This window comes from Ovis canadensis, chromosome 1, assembly GCF_042477335.2.
Source record: "Ovis canadensis isolate MfBH-ARS-UI-01 breed Bighorn chromosome 1, ARS-UI_OviCan_v2, whole genome shotgun sequence".
Taxonomy (NCBI): domain Eukaryota; kingdom Metazoa; phylum Chordata; class Mammalia; order Artiodactyla; family Bovidae; genus Ovis; species Ovis canadensis.
The window spans coordinates 55,376,524-55,390,710 of NC_091245.1; the positions used below are offsets into that span (position 1 = coordinate 55,376,524).

Consider the following 14,187-nt stretch of genomic DNA (forward strand, 5'->3'; position numbering starts at 1 on the left):
TTTTTTAGTGGTCTTTAATCTAGAACAATTCCTCAGCCTTTTATAGGATGTCCCTCAACTTGGACTTCTGATGTCTCTTCATGTTGTGAAAGAGGTTATTATGCATTTTTGGCATGAAAATTAAATAAGTGATGTTGTGTCCTCAGGGTATTATATCAGAAGTTGCATTTTATTGGCTTGTCTCAATATTCATGATGTTAATTTTTGTCCCTTGTGGACTCAGTGTCTGTCAGTCTTATTCACTGTAAAGTGATGTTTTCCTTTGTAATAATTTTTGGGGAGATACCTTGAGATTATGTCTATATCTTGTTCTCTTATTTGCACCCCACAGATTTAGCATCTATTGATGAGTCTTGCCTGACTCATTTGCAAAATGGTGATTTTTATAATTCCATCATTTCCTATATTTCTTTAAAACATTCTAATAAAGCATGCCACTTATTAATTATCTATTAGCAATATGGTACATGCTTAATTGCTCAGTCATGTCTGACCCTTTGTGACCCATGGAGCTCCTCTGTCCATGGGATTTTTCAGGCAAGAATATTGAAGTGGGTTGTTAATTTAAAAAAATCACCTATTAGCAATGGAGACATGATTTTTTAAAATTAATTTTTATTGCTGTACAGTTGATTTACAATATTGTTCTAGTTTCTGCTATACAGCAAAATGAATCAGTTATACATACACATTTATCCACTCTTTCTTACATTCTTTTCCCATGTAGGTCATTACAGAATATTGAGTAGAGTTCCCTGTAGATACAGTAGGTCCTTAGTAGTTATGTATTTTTTGTAGAGGACACATTTTTTGTATGTATTGTGTGTATAGGACACATGATTTCTCATTCAGTAGGTTCATTGCCATTGTTTATTTTGATGCTCAAATTTCCTGAGGTTTGATCTGCAGGAGTCCCACCCAGCCAGCTCCTGTATCCTTTTGACCTGCCTCCCATAATTTTATTGAGTAGTTTCTTCTTTTCTGGTACAACAAGATGTTCTAAACTCATCTTTTATCTTCTTTTCTCCAGACTGGAAATCAGCCATGTCTTCAGGGAACTCTTTGTTTGTTTGTTTTCAGTGAGAACTGGTATTTCAAAATCGAGATCTGAATGCTGGTTGCATGCATTCACTGCTACCAGTGTGTTACTGTTTCTAGATCCTTTCAGGTGCCATATAAGAGGTTCAAAAACATGTATTTTAGAAATTGTGAATTCATAATTACACCTCCAGTTCTAATCCTGCCTCACAGTGTTCTTCCTTGGCTTCCCAACTGAAATATTTACTTTCAAAATTATTGAAATATTTACTCATTTCCTTAGTTCTGTAATATATACAAAATAGTTTCAGAATTGCTATGTATTTGTACTCTGAAAAATAAACCTATTAAGAGTTCAGGAATTGTAGGGACTTCCCTGGTGGTCCAGTGGTTAGGACTGCATGAATTCAATTCTTGGTTGGAGAACTAAGATCCCACATGCCGTGTAGTGTGGCCAAAAGATTAAAAAGATTTTAAGGTTTGTATGTCCTTTTTGTCTGTAAGTCATGTATACGATCAAAGTATTCTCTTCAGGAGTTATGTGGAATAGGTTCTCACTTGCTCTTCCTCCCTTCACCCCATAATTTTTATTCATTTGAAATACTATTGAATCCGTTTGCTTCTCTTTGAATTGAGTTTTTCCTCTCACATTGATTTAATTTTCTGAATACATAAAATGATTTCAAAAGTCAAAACTATAATAAAAGTTGTATTCATAGATGTCATTCCTTCCCTGACTCCCATTACTCATTTCCCCCACTCCTTAAAGTAATTTCATTAATTTCTGGCTCACTCTTCCAGTGTGATTTGCCAAGATAAGCAGAAAAAGTGGAATGTTCCAAGAGTTTGCATGTCATCCTTGTTCAGGGGCTATTCTAATCTTCTCTGTATGGTTCCAATTTTAGTGTATGTGCTGCTGAAATGAGCACTTATATGCTTTTAGCAGTGGTTGGAAGTCAGAGTAGGTTGACGTAAGAGGATGTAAGGGGATTCAGACAAGGGTAAGGAGGCAGGAGTCCCTGATTAAGAAGGCAGTGCACTGTGGCCCACAGGACCATGGGCTTTAGAATCAAGCCTGTTTTCACTCTTGTTTCCACCATTTATTTACATGCTGGGTGACACCTTAGACAAATCATTGTATGCCTTCTTTCAGATAGGAATATTAGCACCTACTTTATATGATTATTTGGGTATAAACTAATGACACATCTGCAATGTTTGAGAGTACCTATAATTGATAGCTAATATCTTAATAACAGCAAATCATCACATAATTAGGAGATGAGTCTGATGGCAGAGAGATGTATTTGATAGTACTGCAAGGTGCTCACACTAGAAGGGTTGGATGAGAGGGGTGGGAGGGAGGTCTAAGAGGGAGGGGTATATGTATACTGACGGCTGATTCATGTTGTATGGCAGAAATCGATACAACATTGTAAAACAATTGTCCTCCAATTAAAAACAAATTGAAAAAAAAATAGTACTGCATGGTTCTCATAGGTGAGCCTCTTCAGGTGGAGAGACAGCAGACTTACATATTTGTAACTTTTGTACCCAAGTGTTAACATTTCACAGGAAAAAGTGCATAAATAACTTAATCAGAAAAATCAGAGTATATTTACAACCAGCTTTGCAAATTCCTAAAATAGTTTAATACTAGAGTTGGGGTACATTTTCTATAAAGGGTCAGATAGTGAATATTTTAGGCTTCTTTAAAATTTAGGGTCATACAGTCTTTGTTGCAACTACTCAACTTGACATTGTAGCACAAAAAGTTATATACAATACTTAAACAATAAACATAGATGTCTTCCAGTAAAAGCTCATTTATGGACACTATAATTCAAATTTTATATAATTTTCACATGTCATAGATATTATTTTATTTTTTCCTGACCACTAAAAAATGTAAAACCATTTGTAACTCATCGGTTGTATAAAAGCAAGTTGTAGACCATACTCGACCTGTGAACCATTGCTTGCTGATTCCTAGTATAAGTGAAGAAAATACTTTTAGATTCAAAATAAAGATAAGGGCTTTACCATGCAATTAAGACATGAAAATCTAATTGGCTTTGAATTAAAGTAACTTATAAATAACCACAGAATGGTCATTTTCAGAATGTCTTCATATAGAAATCTTCATGGTTTGAGGTACTTTTACTTTATTAGAACTAAATCACATTTTAGCAAGATCCTCTGAGAAATACAGTGTTCACTTATTTCTAACATTTTGATTGTTTAACCATCCAGAACTAATAATTAGTAAGGTTGGACATGTACAAGGTCCAGAGGTGTGGGGGGTTCTGGGATGGGAGCTAGGATCTCTGAGAAGAGGTATGTATGGTGAGAGTGTAAGTGGCGAGAAGTGGTGATCTGGGAAAAGAGGCAGCATTGAGATCTGGAGGCCTTGATACAGATGAAGACCAGCTTGTAGAGGCAATAAAAAGTAAAGAAGGAGGGTGGGAGTTGTTAAAAAAAGAATCAGAGTTCAAAGATGATAGGTCATTTTTTTCTAGCTTTATCCCATGTAAATTTAAGGTGTACAGTGTGCTGATCTGATACACTTACGTGTTGTAAAATGACTATCAAGGTGATAAGATACGTCATCTGGGATAACTACAAACTCAAACTCTAATCTTGAGGTCAGAAGACTTTGGATTCTTCATCTGACTTTTCTTTCTTTCTTAACCAGCCATGTGGTCTTGAGATTTGTGTTGATTGGGAGTGTTTTGAGGAAAGAGCATGATGTCTTATAATTATACTACCTCTGTTTGAAACCCAGTTTGCTTGCTTATCAGCTATGCTGCTTTGATTAAGCCGTTTCATTGTTGTGCGTTGAGTTCCTCATTCACTAATGGACTATTAAACATTCCCTCCCAGGCTTATTAGGATGAAATGAAATAACTATGTACAATTTTTATTTGAATGTTTATTATTATGAACAAGGTTTGAGGACAGTATTTGGAGGGTCAGTAGCAGAGACTCAAAGTTGCTGACCATGAGGGCAAGATCAGCTCAAACAACCTTGAATGAATGCTTGAGACTTTGAGGATGGTAGAGTGCCATCCTAGAGTTCTGATATGTGATGAGAAGATAGAGTTTGGTACTTATATGGGATGAATTGATAGAAGTTAATATAATAATGATCTGAAATATTTGGGAACTTCTAAGTTTAATAATATTGTAAATCTTATCTTCTAAAAAATATTTGAAGTTGTCTTTACATTTTGTAGCATCAAACTCTAAAGCCTGGTGACAGAAAGTTCCAAGTGTTATAGAGAATGATATTAAGTGACTCAGTAAATATAAATATAGAATTAATACCTCTTTTTTCTTTGAAGTCCTTTATGCCTGAGTAGCACTTTTAGCAATATTTTTAACCCCTATCAAGTTAAAGTATATTAGTATTATACTATTAAAGTATAATAGATTACAGAAGCTTGTCTCAGTTGCTACCTCATTCTTTATTCTATACTTAGGAAGTTGGGGTTCAGGTATCCCATATAGTATATCATCAGTGTCTCCCACTTTGCTTCTACATATGATTCACCTTATGATACCCTTCTCCAAGTTTCTTATGTTGGTTTTCCTCTCTCTTCATCCCAGATTCTTATGTGCTAGTTCTGATGATTACCTATGCTTTGATTTTTCTCTTGCTCACCTGGATTCTCACCTTGCTGCCTGCTGACTTCTGGTAATTGTCTTTCCACTCTCTGGACACTGATCTGGCTACCTGTGGCTACTCATAGGCTCTGGTTACCCTATATTCTGTTACTCTGCCCTTTAATTTACTGGTTTGATTCATAGCTGTCTTTAAAGCCTTTCAGTTTTATATAATGCTTATTTTGTAAATAAAACAACAACAATAAGTCTTAAAAAAGAAAAATATGTGGAGCTGAAATTTGTATAATGTAGGTCATCAAAGGAAAAATGGGTTTAGAATGTATCAAGAAATAAATTAGAATAAAAATTAAGAATGAGTTATAGATTTTCACATTCTCCGATGACTTAGAAGTGGTTAGATGACAAAATATTAATTTTTTCTTTGTTTCTTAAGCTCTAGTCTTTAGTTTCACTTATGTTTCTATGACAGTTTAGAAACTCCAGTTGTACTGAGTGGTATCATGTGTTGTGGTTACCCTTGTTTGTTTCTATAGCTTGTAAGTTGAATATGGATTTACTAAAAAAAAATATTGTCAGATTATGAAATTTCTAGGTTTTTTGCTTTATAATTAATTACTTGTAATGATAATTTCCACTTGAATTGGCATTATTGTATCATTTGCATAAAGCATTTTAACAGTTATTAAAATGAACATAGCCATGTTCTTAAAATTGGGTGATAAAAAAGAAACCTACTTAAGACTTGGTATATTGTAATAAAGTTTAAAAATTAAAAATGACTAGCCTTCCTATGTTAGTATTCTACAACTTGTTTTTTCTTGTGACAATATTATGGAGATGCTAGGGTACATGGGATCAGTTTTTCTCTTAACTCTTGGACACAAGGATCAATCCCCTACTGACTCAGAAGATGTTATTCCACCGATAAAAATGCAGAATACACACAGATCTATTACACAATAACAGCAGCCCCTAATAATTCTATTGGGTCATTCTCAAAAAGGATTTATGATGCCCAAGGCAGATTGTGGCCTGCATTTTGCCATGTTCTTCAATGCTGTTGAAGAATTTGTATATCTTCTGCTGGGTTGTTACCTGTGCAGAGTTTTCTGGAAGTTCTTGCCCCTAAAATTCTTTCAGAAATTCTTAGTATTATCTTAGAGAGTTTTACATCTCATTTTGAAAGTCTGCACTATTGATGTATTGTTTTCATACCTGTGATAGGAGGGAATGGTAACCTCTTCAGTATTCTTGCCTGGAGAATCCCATGGACAGAGGAGCCTGGTGGGCTCCAGTCCACAGGGTCATAAAGAGTCAACAGGACTGAAGTGACTTAGCACACACGCACATACCTATGATAGAGTTAGGAAATACCAATTTGACGTTTCTACTTGGGTCCTAAGTTCTCCTCACTTGAATTATATAAATAAAAAGTGATATGTAGATGAAAATCCTTCTCATTGGCTCCCCAGTGGTGACTACACCTATCTACTACATATCAATTTTCTTGGTTAAGGTTGTACTAATTCTTGTCTTGCCTTTGTAACTAAAGTTTAAAGAATGTAGTCAATAGAAAAAGCTCAAGCTTTATTCTGATGTAATGTGCCTTAGTGATTGAGCAACAACAGTAACAGTGGGTCTCATGTTGAAATGATTCAACAATTTTCGGTAGGTATTGTGCTAGGCATGGGACATGCAATGGTGAATAAGAGCGTCTCTATCCCCAAGGATATGTAGTGGAGTTTGTTGTTGTTTAGTTGCTAAGCCATGTCCAACCCTTTTGCCAGCCTATGGATTGTAACCCTTCAAGCTCCTCTGTCCATGGGAAAGCGGAGACTGACAAGAAAATGGAAAGTTACACTGTGGTCTGTTGAACTTGGCAAGTTGCTTGATCTTCCTGATCTAAGACATGAGACTCTCATAAAGGTTGTTAAATGAGATCATGAATGTAAAGTGCTTAGCTTCGAGCTCAGCACATGTAGCAGAAAGTACTACAGAGGCATGAGATTAGGCACCTTGCCTAATCTTGGAGGAATGGCTGGCAGTTGTCAGGAAAAGCTGCTAGAGGAGCTGGTGACCTGATGGAGCTGAATTCTGAATGATAAAAAGGAATGTTTGGGAGCAGGATGCCTGTCTTTGTTGTTTGGTCTTCTCTGTCTTTAACTGAACATTAAACTGCATGGATGGGTTTTAGTCAATATATTATACATAATGTCTTAAGAGCTGGAAAAGTAGTGTTACATGTTGCGATTTTTTATTATTACCCTTAATTTTCTTTCAGAGAATTAAAGATGGCAGCATAATTGATTCAGTTAAAACAATCTGTGTGGGGGATCACATTGAAGCTATCAATGGAGAAAATATCGTTGGGTGGCGTCACTTTGATGTTGCTAAGAAGTTAAAGGAACTAAAAAAAGAGGAACTCTTTACCTTGACATTAATAGAACCTAAGAAGGCCTTCGGTAAGTCATTTTGGCTTATCTTTCTCAGGGAAATGAGTACTGTGATATGGTGTCGTGTGCTTTTGAATATCAGTTAAGAACATGGGAAATGATAGACAACTGTACTTACAAGGAAAACAAACATAAAAGGAGAAAAAAATTGCTTAGAAGAACATTCTCTTAAAAGGGCATTTGGAGTTATAAAGTCTAATGTTTAGTGACTATGAATTTGTTCCAAGCTCGAAGAACAGCACACTGCATTGATTGATCTTGCTGAACAGGGAGATGTTTGACTGAGCTCTTGAAACAGTAGTAACTGTCATTCAAGGACCTCAGTAGCAGAAACTGTAGTTACACATAGAATTGGTATTTAAAGTAGCTATCTAGTCTATTTTAAAGACTTCCTTCAATACTTTTCCTCCACTGGCATTTTGAACTTGGCAGCGTGGAATGGTAGGGAACTGCTTCTGCTTTGGTGTGGCATCTGTACTTGCTTGGTGTTAGCCATGGCAGCTGTGTTCCAACTGTTGTTCAAACCCCCAGGGCCATCTCATCTACAGGAAAATGTGCCAGCCTCTCTCTCTCACTACCCTTAATCACAGCACTATTTTAATGAGCCAAATGATGCCCTAGTGTTCATCAGTGTTAAAATATCTTCAGCAGAATCATCCTAGGCCTGCCCTTACTCATCCATGACTCCACCTACCTTAGGTTCTTTCGTCTATCACATAACATAAAGATTCCTTATAGTTTGTTTCCAATGTCTACTTTCTCAGGGTGGTTAATGACAGTGATGAGAGAATGTGGCAGGTCTGGACAATTATATTTCTCCACCCTTAACAAGTAAGGGGCAGATCCTAGCCATATGAAATTTAAAAATGTCTCTGGCTTCCAAGTGATTCTGTGCCATGTAATAGAAATGTGGTATAGGTGGCCTTGCTTGTGGGAGACAGAGTTCCAAGAAGATGTCAGAAAAGGATGTCTTATGCCCTTGCTGCTCCTGGAGAGGCCATTCTAGGAACTACTGCTACAGATACCATGATTCTCTATGGTGTATTATAGCATCTGAGCTCACTTACCACAGAGGAAGGTGGGCCAGCACTCAGATTTCCATCTAGCAGCTCCCTTTTTTCGTTTATTTTTCATTTAAGAAAGCCTTTTATTTTGTATTGGAGTATAGCCAATTAACAATGTTGTGATAGTTTCAGGTGGACAGCAACAGGACTCAGCCATACATATACATGTATCTATTCTCCCCCAAACTCCTCTCACATCTGGTCTGCCACATAACATTGAGCAGAGTTCTCTGTGCTGTACAGTAGGTCCTTGTTGGCTATCCAGTTTAAATACAGCACTGTGTACATGCTGATCCCAAACTCCCTAACTATTTCTGCCCCCAATCCTTTCCCCTGACAATTATAACTTTGTTTTATAAGTCTGTTTTTGTTTTGTAAATAACTTCATTTGTATACTTTCTTTTTAGATTCCACATATAAGGGATGTCATATGAAATTTCCCTTTATCTGACTTACTTCACTAAGTGTGACAATTTCTAGGTCCATCCATGTTGCTGCAAATGACATTATTTCATTCTTTTTAATGGTTGGGTAATATTTCATTGTATATATGTACCACATCTTTATTCATTCCTCTGGTGATGGACTTTTAGGTTGCTTCCATGTCTTGGCTATTGTAAACAATGTTAGCAGCTCCTTTTGAAATGGCTTTGTTTAGTAACCAGCTTCCCAGACATCATAGCATATAGAATGATAGGACATAGGCAGTTTGAGATAAATAGTATTTGATTTAGGTTCTTTGTAAATCTAAGTTTTTCTCTTAGAACAATTCAAGTAATATAGCTTCTTTCTACATTTATCTCTACCACACAATCTATTTTCCAGAGTTAATCTCTTCCTATTTTTCCTTGTCTGCATATAAATTTTGTGGTCCCTGTGTTTTTTGTAGAGAGTTGCTGATACACCTTAAGTTGGATGTTAGGTTGATAATAGTCTTGGATGTTACAGAGGTCATTGTATTTAGCTATTCCTGCTCCATGATTTGGAGAAGGCAATGGCACCCCACTCTAGTACTCTTGCCTGGAAAATCCCATGGATGGAGGAGCCTGGTAGGCTGCAGTCCATGGGGTCGCTAAGAGTCAGATATAACTGAGCAACTTCACTTTCACTTTTCACTTTCATGAATTGGAGAAGGAAATGGCAACCCACTCCAGTGTTCTTGCCTGGAATATCCCAGGGACGGGGGAGCCTGGTGGGCTGCTGTCTGTGGGGTCGCACAGAGTCAGACACGACTGAAGTGACTTAGCAGCAGCAGCAGCTCCATGATTAGAGTTTTCCTTCAATATTTGAGACACATGTGTAGATAGTTGGTGTACTTCACTGCCTTACTTACTTACTTACTTACTTACATGCCTGCAATGGCCGAACCTGGTCTTTGCTTCATGTGAATTCCATGGACAAATTTGAAAAGGACAATGAATAGGTTTTTCCTAATGAGGTTACGTTATTTTGGCAGCTCACATTCTGGTGATAAAGGTTAAGGTACCTAGAGATTGATTTGGGAGCAGTAACAAGTTTTTGTTTTCCAAGGTTTCAAAGGTAGCGTCACTCAATTTAACCCAAATTATATCTGCTGGTCTATATGCATTTTCCACTCTGTTGATTGATCTTTGCCTCTGGGCTCTAGCCTGGGGTCTTTTAGAATAGGACTTGTTTCTCTGCCTAGCTTTGAGCCCTTAATTTTGGTGCCTTTCTTTTTTGCCTCTTGGATAAAGGCAATTCGTTTGTTCCTCATCCTGTGACCTTTTTCCAGCACTTAGCTCTTTGCCAGGAAGGCAGTATACATCAGGAGGTACTTGGGGGACAAGTCTTGGCCCAATTTTCTCCATCCCAATCTTATCTTTTGCTATGTTTCCTTCCCGCCTGTGTTTTTCTAGCATTTTCATTGATGGATTGATTCACATTTAAAGTTCTTCATGATTCTCTGACTCTCTGTCATCTTGGATTCCTACCAGGAGAATGGGCCAGTCTAGGTAAGGCAGAATTTTATAGCTTCAGCTAAGATGACCTAAGTCATTTCTAGGACTTTACCAAAAGCTGTCAGAAATAGCCACACACTCCATTATCTTGACGTTTTCCTACCAACTTCCCAACAATTTAGCCGGGGAAGGCATGTGGACTGTGTCCCAAAATACAGGAGGGAATAATGTAGCTGGCAGCTATGCGCTTACACAGCTGATACGATGAGCACAACTTCTTAACCGTTGATGAGGGACTCCTTGCTGCCCACTCCATTTCCATATTTTACATTCACCACTACCAACACCCCACTTCTGGGGTCCGTATATGTGTCCAGATTCTTTGAGAGCTATACAATAAGCACTTTCTAATGTTAGGAAATGTCAGTTTTTGGAGAGACTATCAGTTCGGTCTCAGAAACAAAGACAGTTCAATCAAGTCTTGGAAAGGTAGGAACCAAGCCTGTTTCAGGGATGTATGAACCAGGAGCCCTTCATGCTGCTGCTGCTGCTGCTGCTGCTGCTAAGTCGCTTCAGTCATGTCCGACTCTGTGCGACCCCAGAGATGGCAGCCCACCAGGCTCCCCTGTCCCTGGGATTCTCCAGACAAGAACCTTGAAGTGGGTTGCCATTTCCTTCTCCAAAGCATGTATCTTTAGGTTACTCCAATTAGGATTCAAATTCCTTGGAGGGGGAATTTATTAGGTCATATGTCCATCTTGATAGTGGAGAAGGCAGGCTACCTAACTGACAGGTGAACAGTGAAGGAGAGGAAGTTTCTTTTTGGGTAGGAAAAGACAGATTTCCATGCCTTTAAACCATTTCTTTAAGCTGTTACACATCTTTTAGGTAGAGAAGTGTTTGTTTTCTCTTGACTTTGATTCTAGCCATGCATGATGCTATCAGTCTGAGCGTATCAGAATGAGTCTGGAGAGAAACAGAATATTGTCAACTGGCTTTGGGTGTCCAGTCTTAAGGATTTTAGTATTCCACTAAGTGTTGGGTTCTGTATAAATGGCTCTTTGGTACATGGCCATCTGGAGACCATGACAATATCAAGCTCTCTTTCAGAGAAGGGCTAAAACTCTTCTTGATGCTGGCCACCAAACTTGGAAGGGGCTTCACTCCATAGATTTGGACTGCACTCCTGGAAGATCCTTCATTTATATATCCCACAAATAATTTGAAAATCTGCTGTGTTCCAGGTACTCTGCTAGGCATGGCAGATACTAAGAAAGAAGACTTAACGTATAGCTCTTGCCTTTTGAGGCACTCACAGTCTAGGAGGCTGTTATGGGCGGAATTGTGTCCCCCTAATATTCGTATGTTGAAGTCCTAGTCTCCAGTACCTCAGAATGTGATTATATTTGGAGATAGGATCTCTAGTGTGGTGACTAAGTTAAAATGAGGTCATCAGAGTGGCCCCTGGTGCAATATGACTGGTGTATTTATAAGAAGAGGAAATTTGGACATGGAGGCGCATAGAGGGAGAATACCATGTGAACATAAAGACAGCCAAATGGAAGCCAAGGAGACAGACCTCAGAAGAAAGTGACCCTGGCAACGGACTTCTAGCTTCCTTAACTGTAAGAAAACAAGCTTTGTTGTTTAAGCCATGTGGTTTTCATTGTGATAGTGCTGTGAAACAGGTGCAGAGGCCAATAAGCAAAAAAAAAAAAAAAAGACAATATAGTGCACGTTCTTTTACTATGGCAGTAGATCTTGGACTTCCTGACAATATAGAAGGTACAGGTAGGGTATCTTAGCAGTTATTTGGCCCTGGGCAGATGGCAAGAACATACTGATATGTTTTCATTTAACAAATAATTGAGTAATTAGCATACAATGGTCTTAGGGTACAAGTTTGCTGCGGTAATAGTCATTGTTTATTGAGAGCCTCCTGTGTGTTCCATTACCACACTACATAATTGGTATATCCATAAATAAGACCAGTTCTTGCCTTCAAGAAACTCATATTTAGTAGGAACAGATAGATACAAAAAATTTCAATAAAGGATGTTAGAAGTGACAGAAGGTACTGGAGGTCTTAAAGATGGGATGTATTAAACCAACCAAGGAGTTTAGGAGAAGCTTCCTGGAGAAGGAATTTGAGCTGAATCTCAAGAGGCTGACTCAGAGAACAAATTAGACGGGGCTGTCCTAGGAAGTAGGACTAGAATAAGCAATGTGCAGAATCACAGAGCAGTGTTGTATATCTCAGAATATGATGTCTGGGGGTGTGATTAGAATAGAGGTGCTAGTGGTGGTGTGCCAAGAGAAGAAGCTCAAGAGTCAGTGTGACCAAATTATTAAGGGCCTTATGAATGCAGCTAAAGAGTGGGCAGTGGAGAACCTTAATGAGACTTGGATTTTAGATAGGTATTTTGGAGACTGTGTCAGAAGGTAGGGCATGATTTAGAGGTCAGGAAATCAATAAAGACTGTAGTGTTGAGAAGAAGAAAGATGAAATCCTGAATTAAGCAGTACCAGTAGGTATGGAGATAAGAAATGGTTCCTTGGAATAGACAGTAGTATGCTGGAACCATTCATACCCGTCTGTTTCAATTCCATGTTCAGTGGCATCAAGTTGGTTGCTTGAAACTGGCCCTGGGTGGGTGTTTACATCATGGAAATAGGCAAGTGCTGCAAGTCAGGGCTGCTGCTTCTTACTTTTTTTTAATTTGGAAGGTTGCTTGTTAAACATTTACCTGCATACCACTGAATATTTTTTGTTTGCACCAGGTCATAGTTGAAGAATGCAGGATCTTCCATCTTCATTGTGCCAGTGGGATATTTAGTTGTAGTGTGTGGGGTCTAGTTCCCTGACCAGGGATCGAACCCAGGGCCCCTGCATGGGAGCACCAATCACCATTGAATATTAAGAACGTAGAACTGGTAACCCATTGGATATAAAGATATAGGAAAAGAAGTTGCAAATTGTGACTCACAGATTTGTGGATTCTGTGTTGCCATTCTTTGAGGGGAGGAAAACTGGAAAAGAAAGATTGGGTGAGGAGACAGGGAAAAGAGATTGTACTTACAGTGCAATTTTGAGTCTTAAGAGTTTGAAATCTGTGGGGCAATTCAGTTGGCAATCTGTAAGAGGTAGGTGAGCATTTAGAATTGGGACCTACAGATGGGATTTCTGAGTAATTTGAAGCCATGGAAATAAAATCCAGTTACTCAGAGAAATAAGAGAAAAATGACAAGACCAGAGCTGTGGGCGAACCCTGCATTTAAGGACTAGAAAGAAGAGGCAGCACAGTGAGGAATGGCTGGACATGGAGAAACCAGTGTCTGGCTGGCCTTTACCCAAGCGCTCAGGAGCAAGTCACTTGTCCCAAGAACAGATGCGCCATTGCAGTTTTCCTGACTTGGCTGTGGGACTCTGAGGGAGGAATAATGGCTATTATTATAAAACATACGCTCAGAATCTCCTCTGCTGGTTTAAATCACTATTTTCAGCTAGCAGGTGTCAACCAGTGTGTTGAGAACACAAAATAGAATAGAACTGGAAATTTCATAGTGCTTTGTGCCTAGTAAGGTAAGTGTTTTGGTTTCAATTTTTCATATATGCATATATGTGTATTTCAGCTAGGTATGTATTTATGGGTCATGATATAATGTATATGGGCTTCCCTGGTGGCCTGCAATGCAGGAGTCCCCAGTTCGATCCCTGGGTTGGGAAGATCTCCCGGAGAGGGGATAGGCTACCCACTCCAGTATTCTTGGGTTTCCCTGGTGACTCAGACAGTAAAGAATCCGCCTGCAATGCAGGAAACCTGGGTTCAGTCCCTGGGTTGAGAAGATCCCCTGGAGGAGGGCATAGCAACCCACTCCAGTATTCTTTCCTGGAGAATCCCCATGGACAGAGGAGCCTGGGGGGCTACAGTCCATAAGGTTGCAAAGAGTCAGACATGACTGAGTGACTAAGCGCACGCATGTGCGCGCACACACACTATAATATATATATATGTATATTTATTTATTTCTCACTTTGTATTACAGTAGCAACTGGTTTAAATGACTCCCTTGTTAAAACCTTGC

The 14,187-nt window shown here is 38.6% G+C and overlaps 1 protein-coding gene and 1 non-coding gene across 2 annotated transcripts in view; one reads left to right on the forward strand and one right to left on the reverse strand.

The window, feature by feature from the left end:
* The window catches only part of GIPC2 (GIPC PDZ domain containing family member 2), a 100,421-nt gene that overhangs the window by 31,413 nt on the left and 54,821 nt on the right, over window positions 1-14,187 (forward strand). The window contains exon 3 of the mRNA XM_069595633.1: window positions 6,947-7,127. Coding sequence (XP_069451734.1) covers window positions 6,947-7,127 — 181 coding nt within the window. The remainder of the gene's footprint in view (window positions 1-6,946; window positions 7,128-14,187) is intronic.
* LOC138431417 (U6 spliceosomal RNA) lies at window positions 1,861-1,967 on the reverse strand. Its single transcript, XR_011253689.1, has one exon. It is a non-coding gene; the product is annotated as a U6 spliceosomal RNA (small nuclear RNA).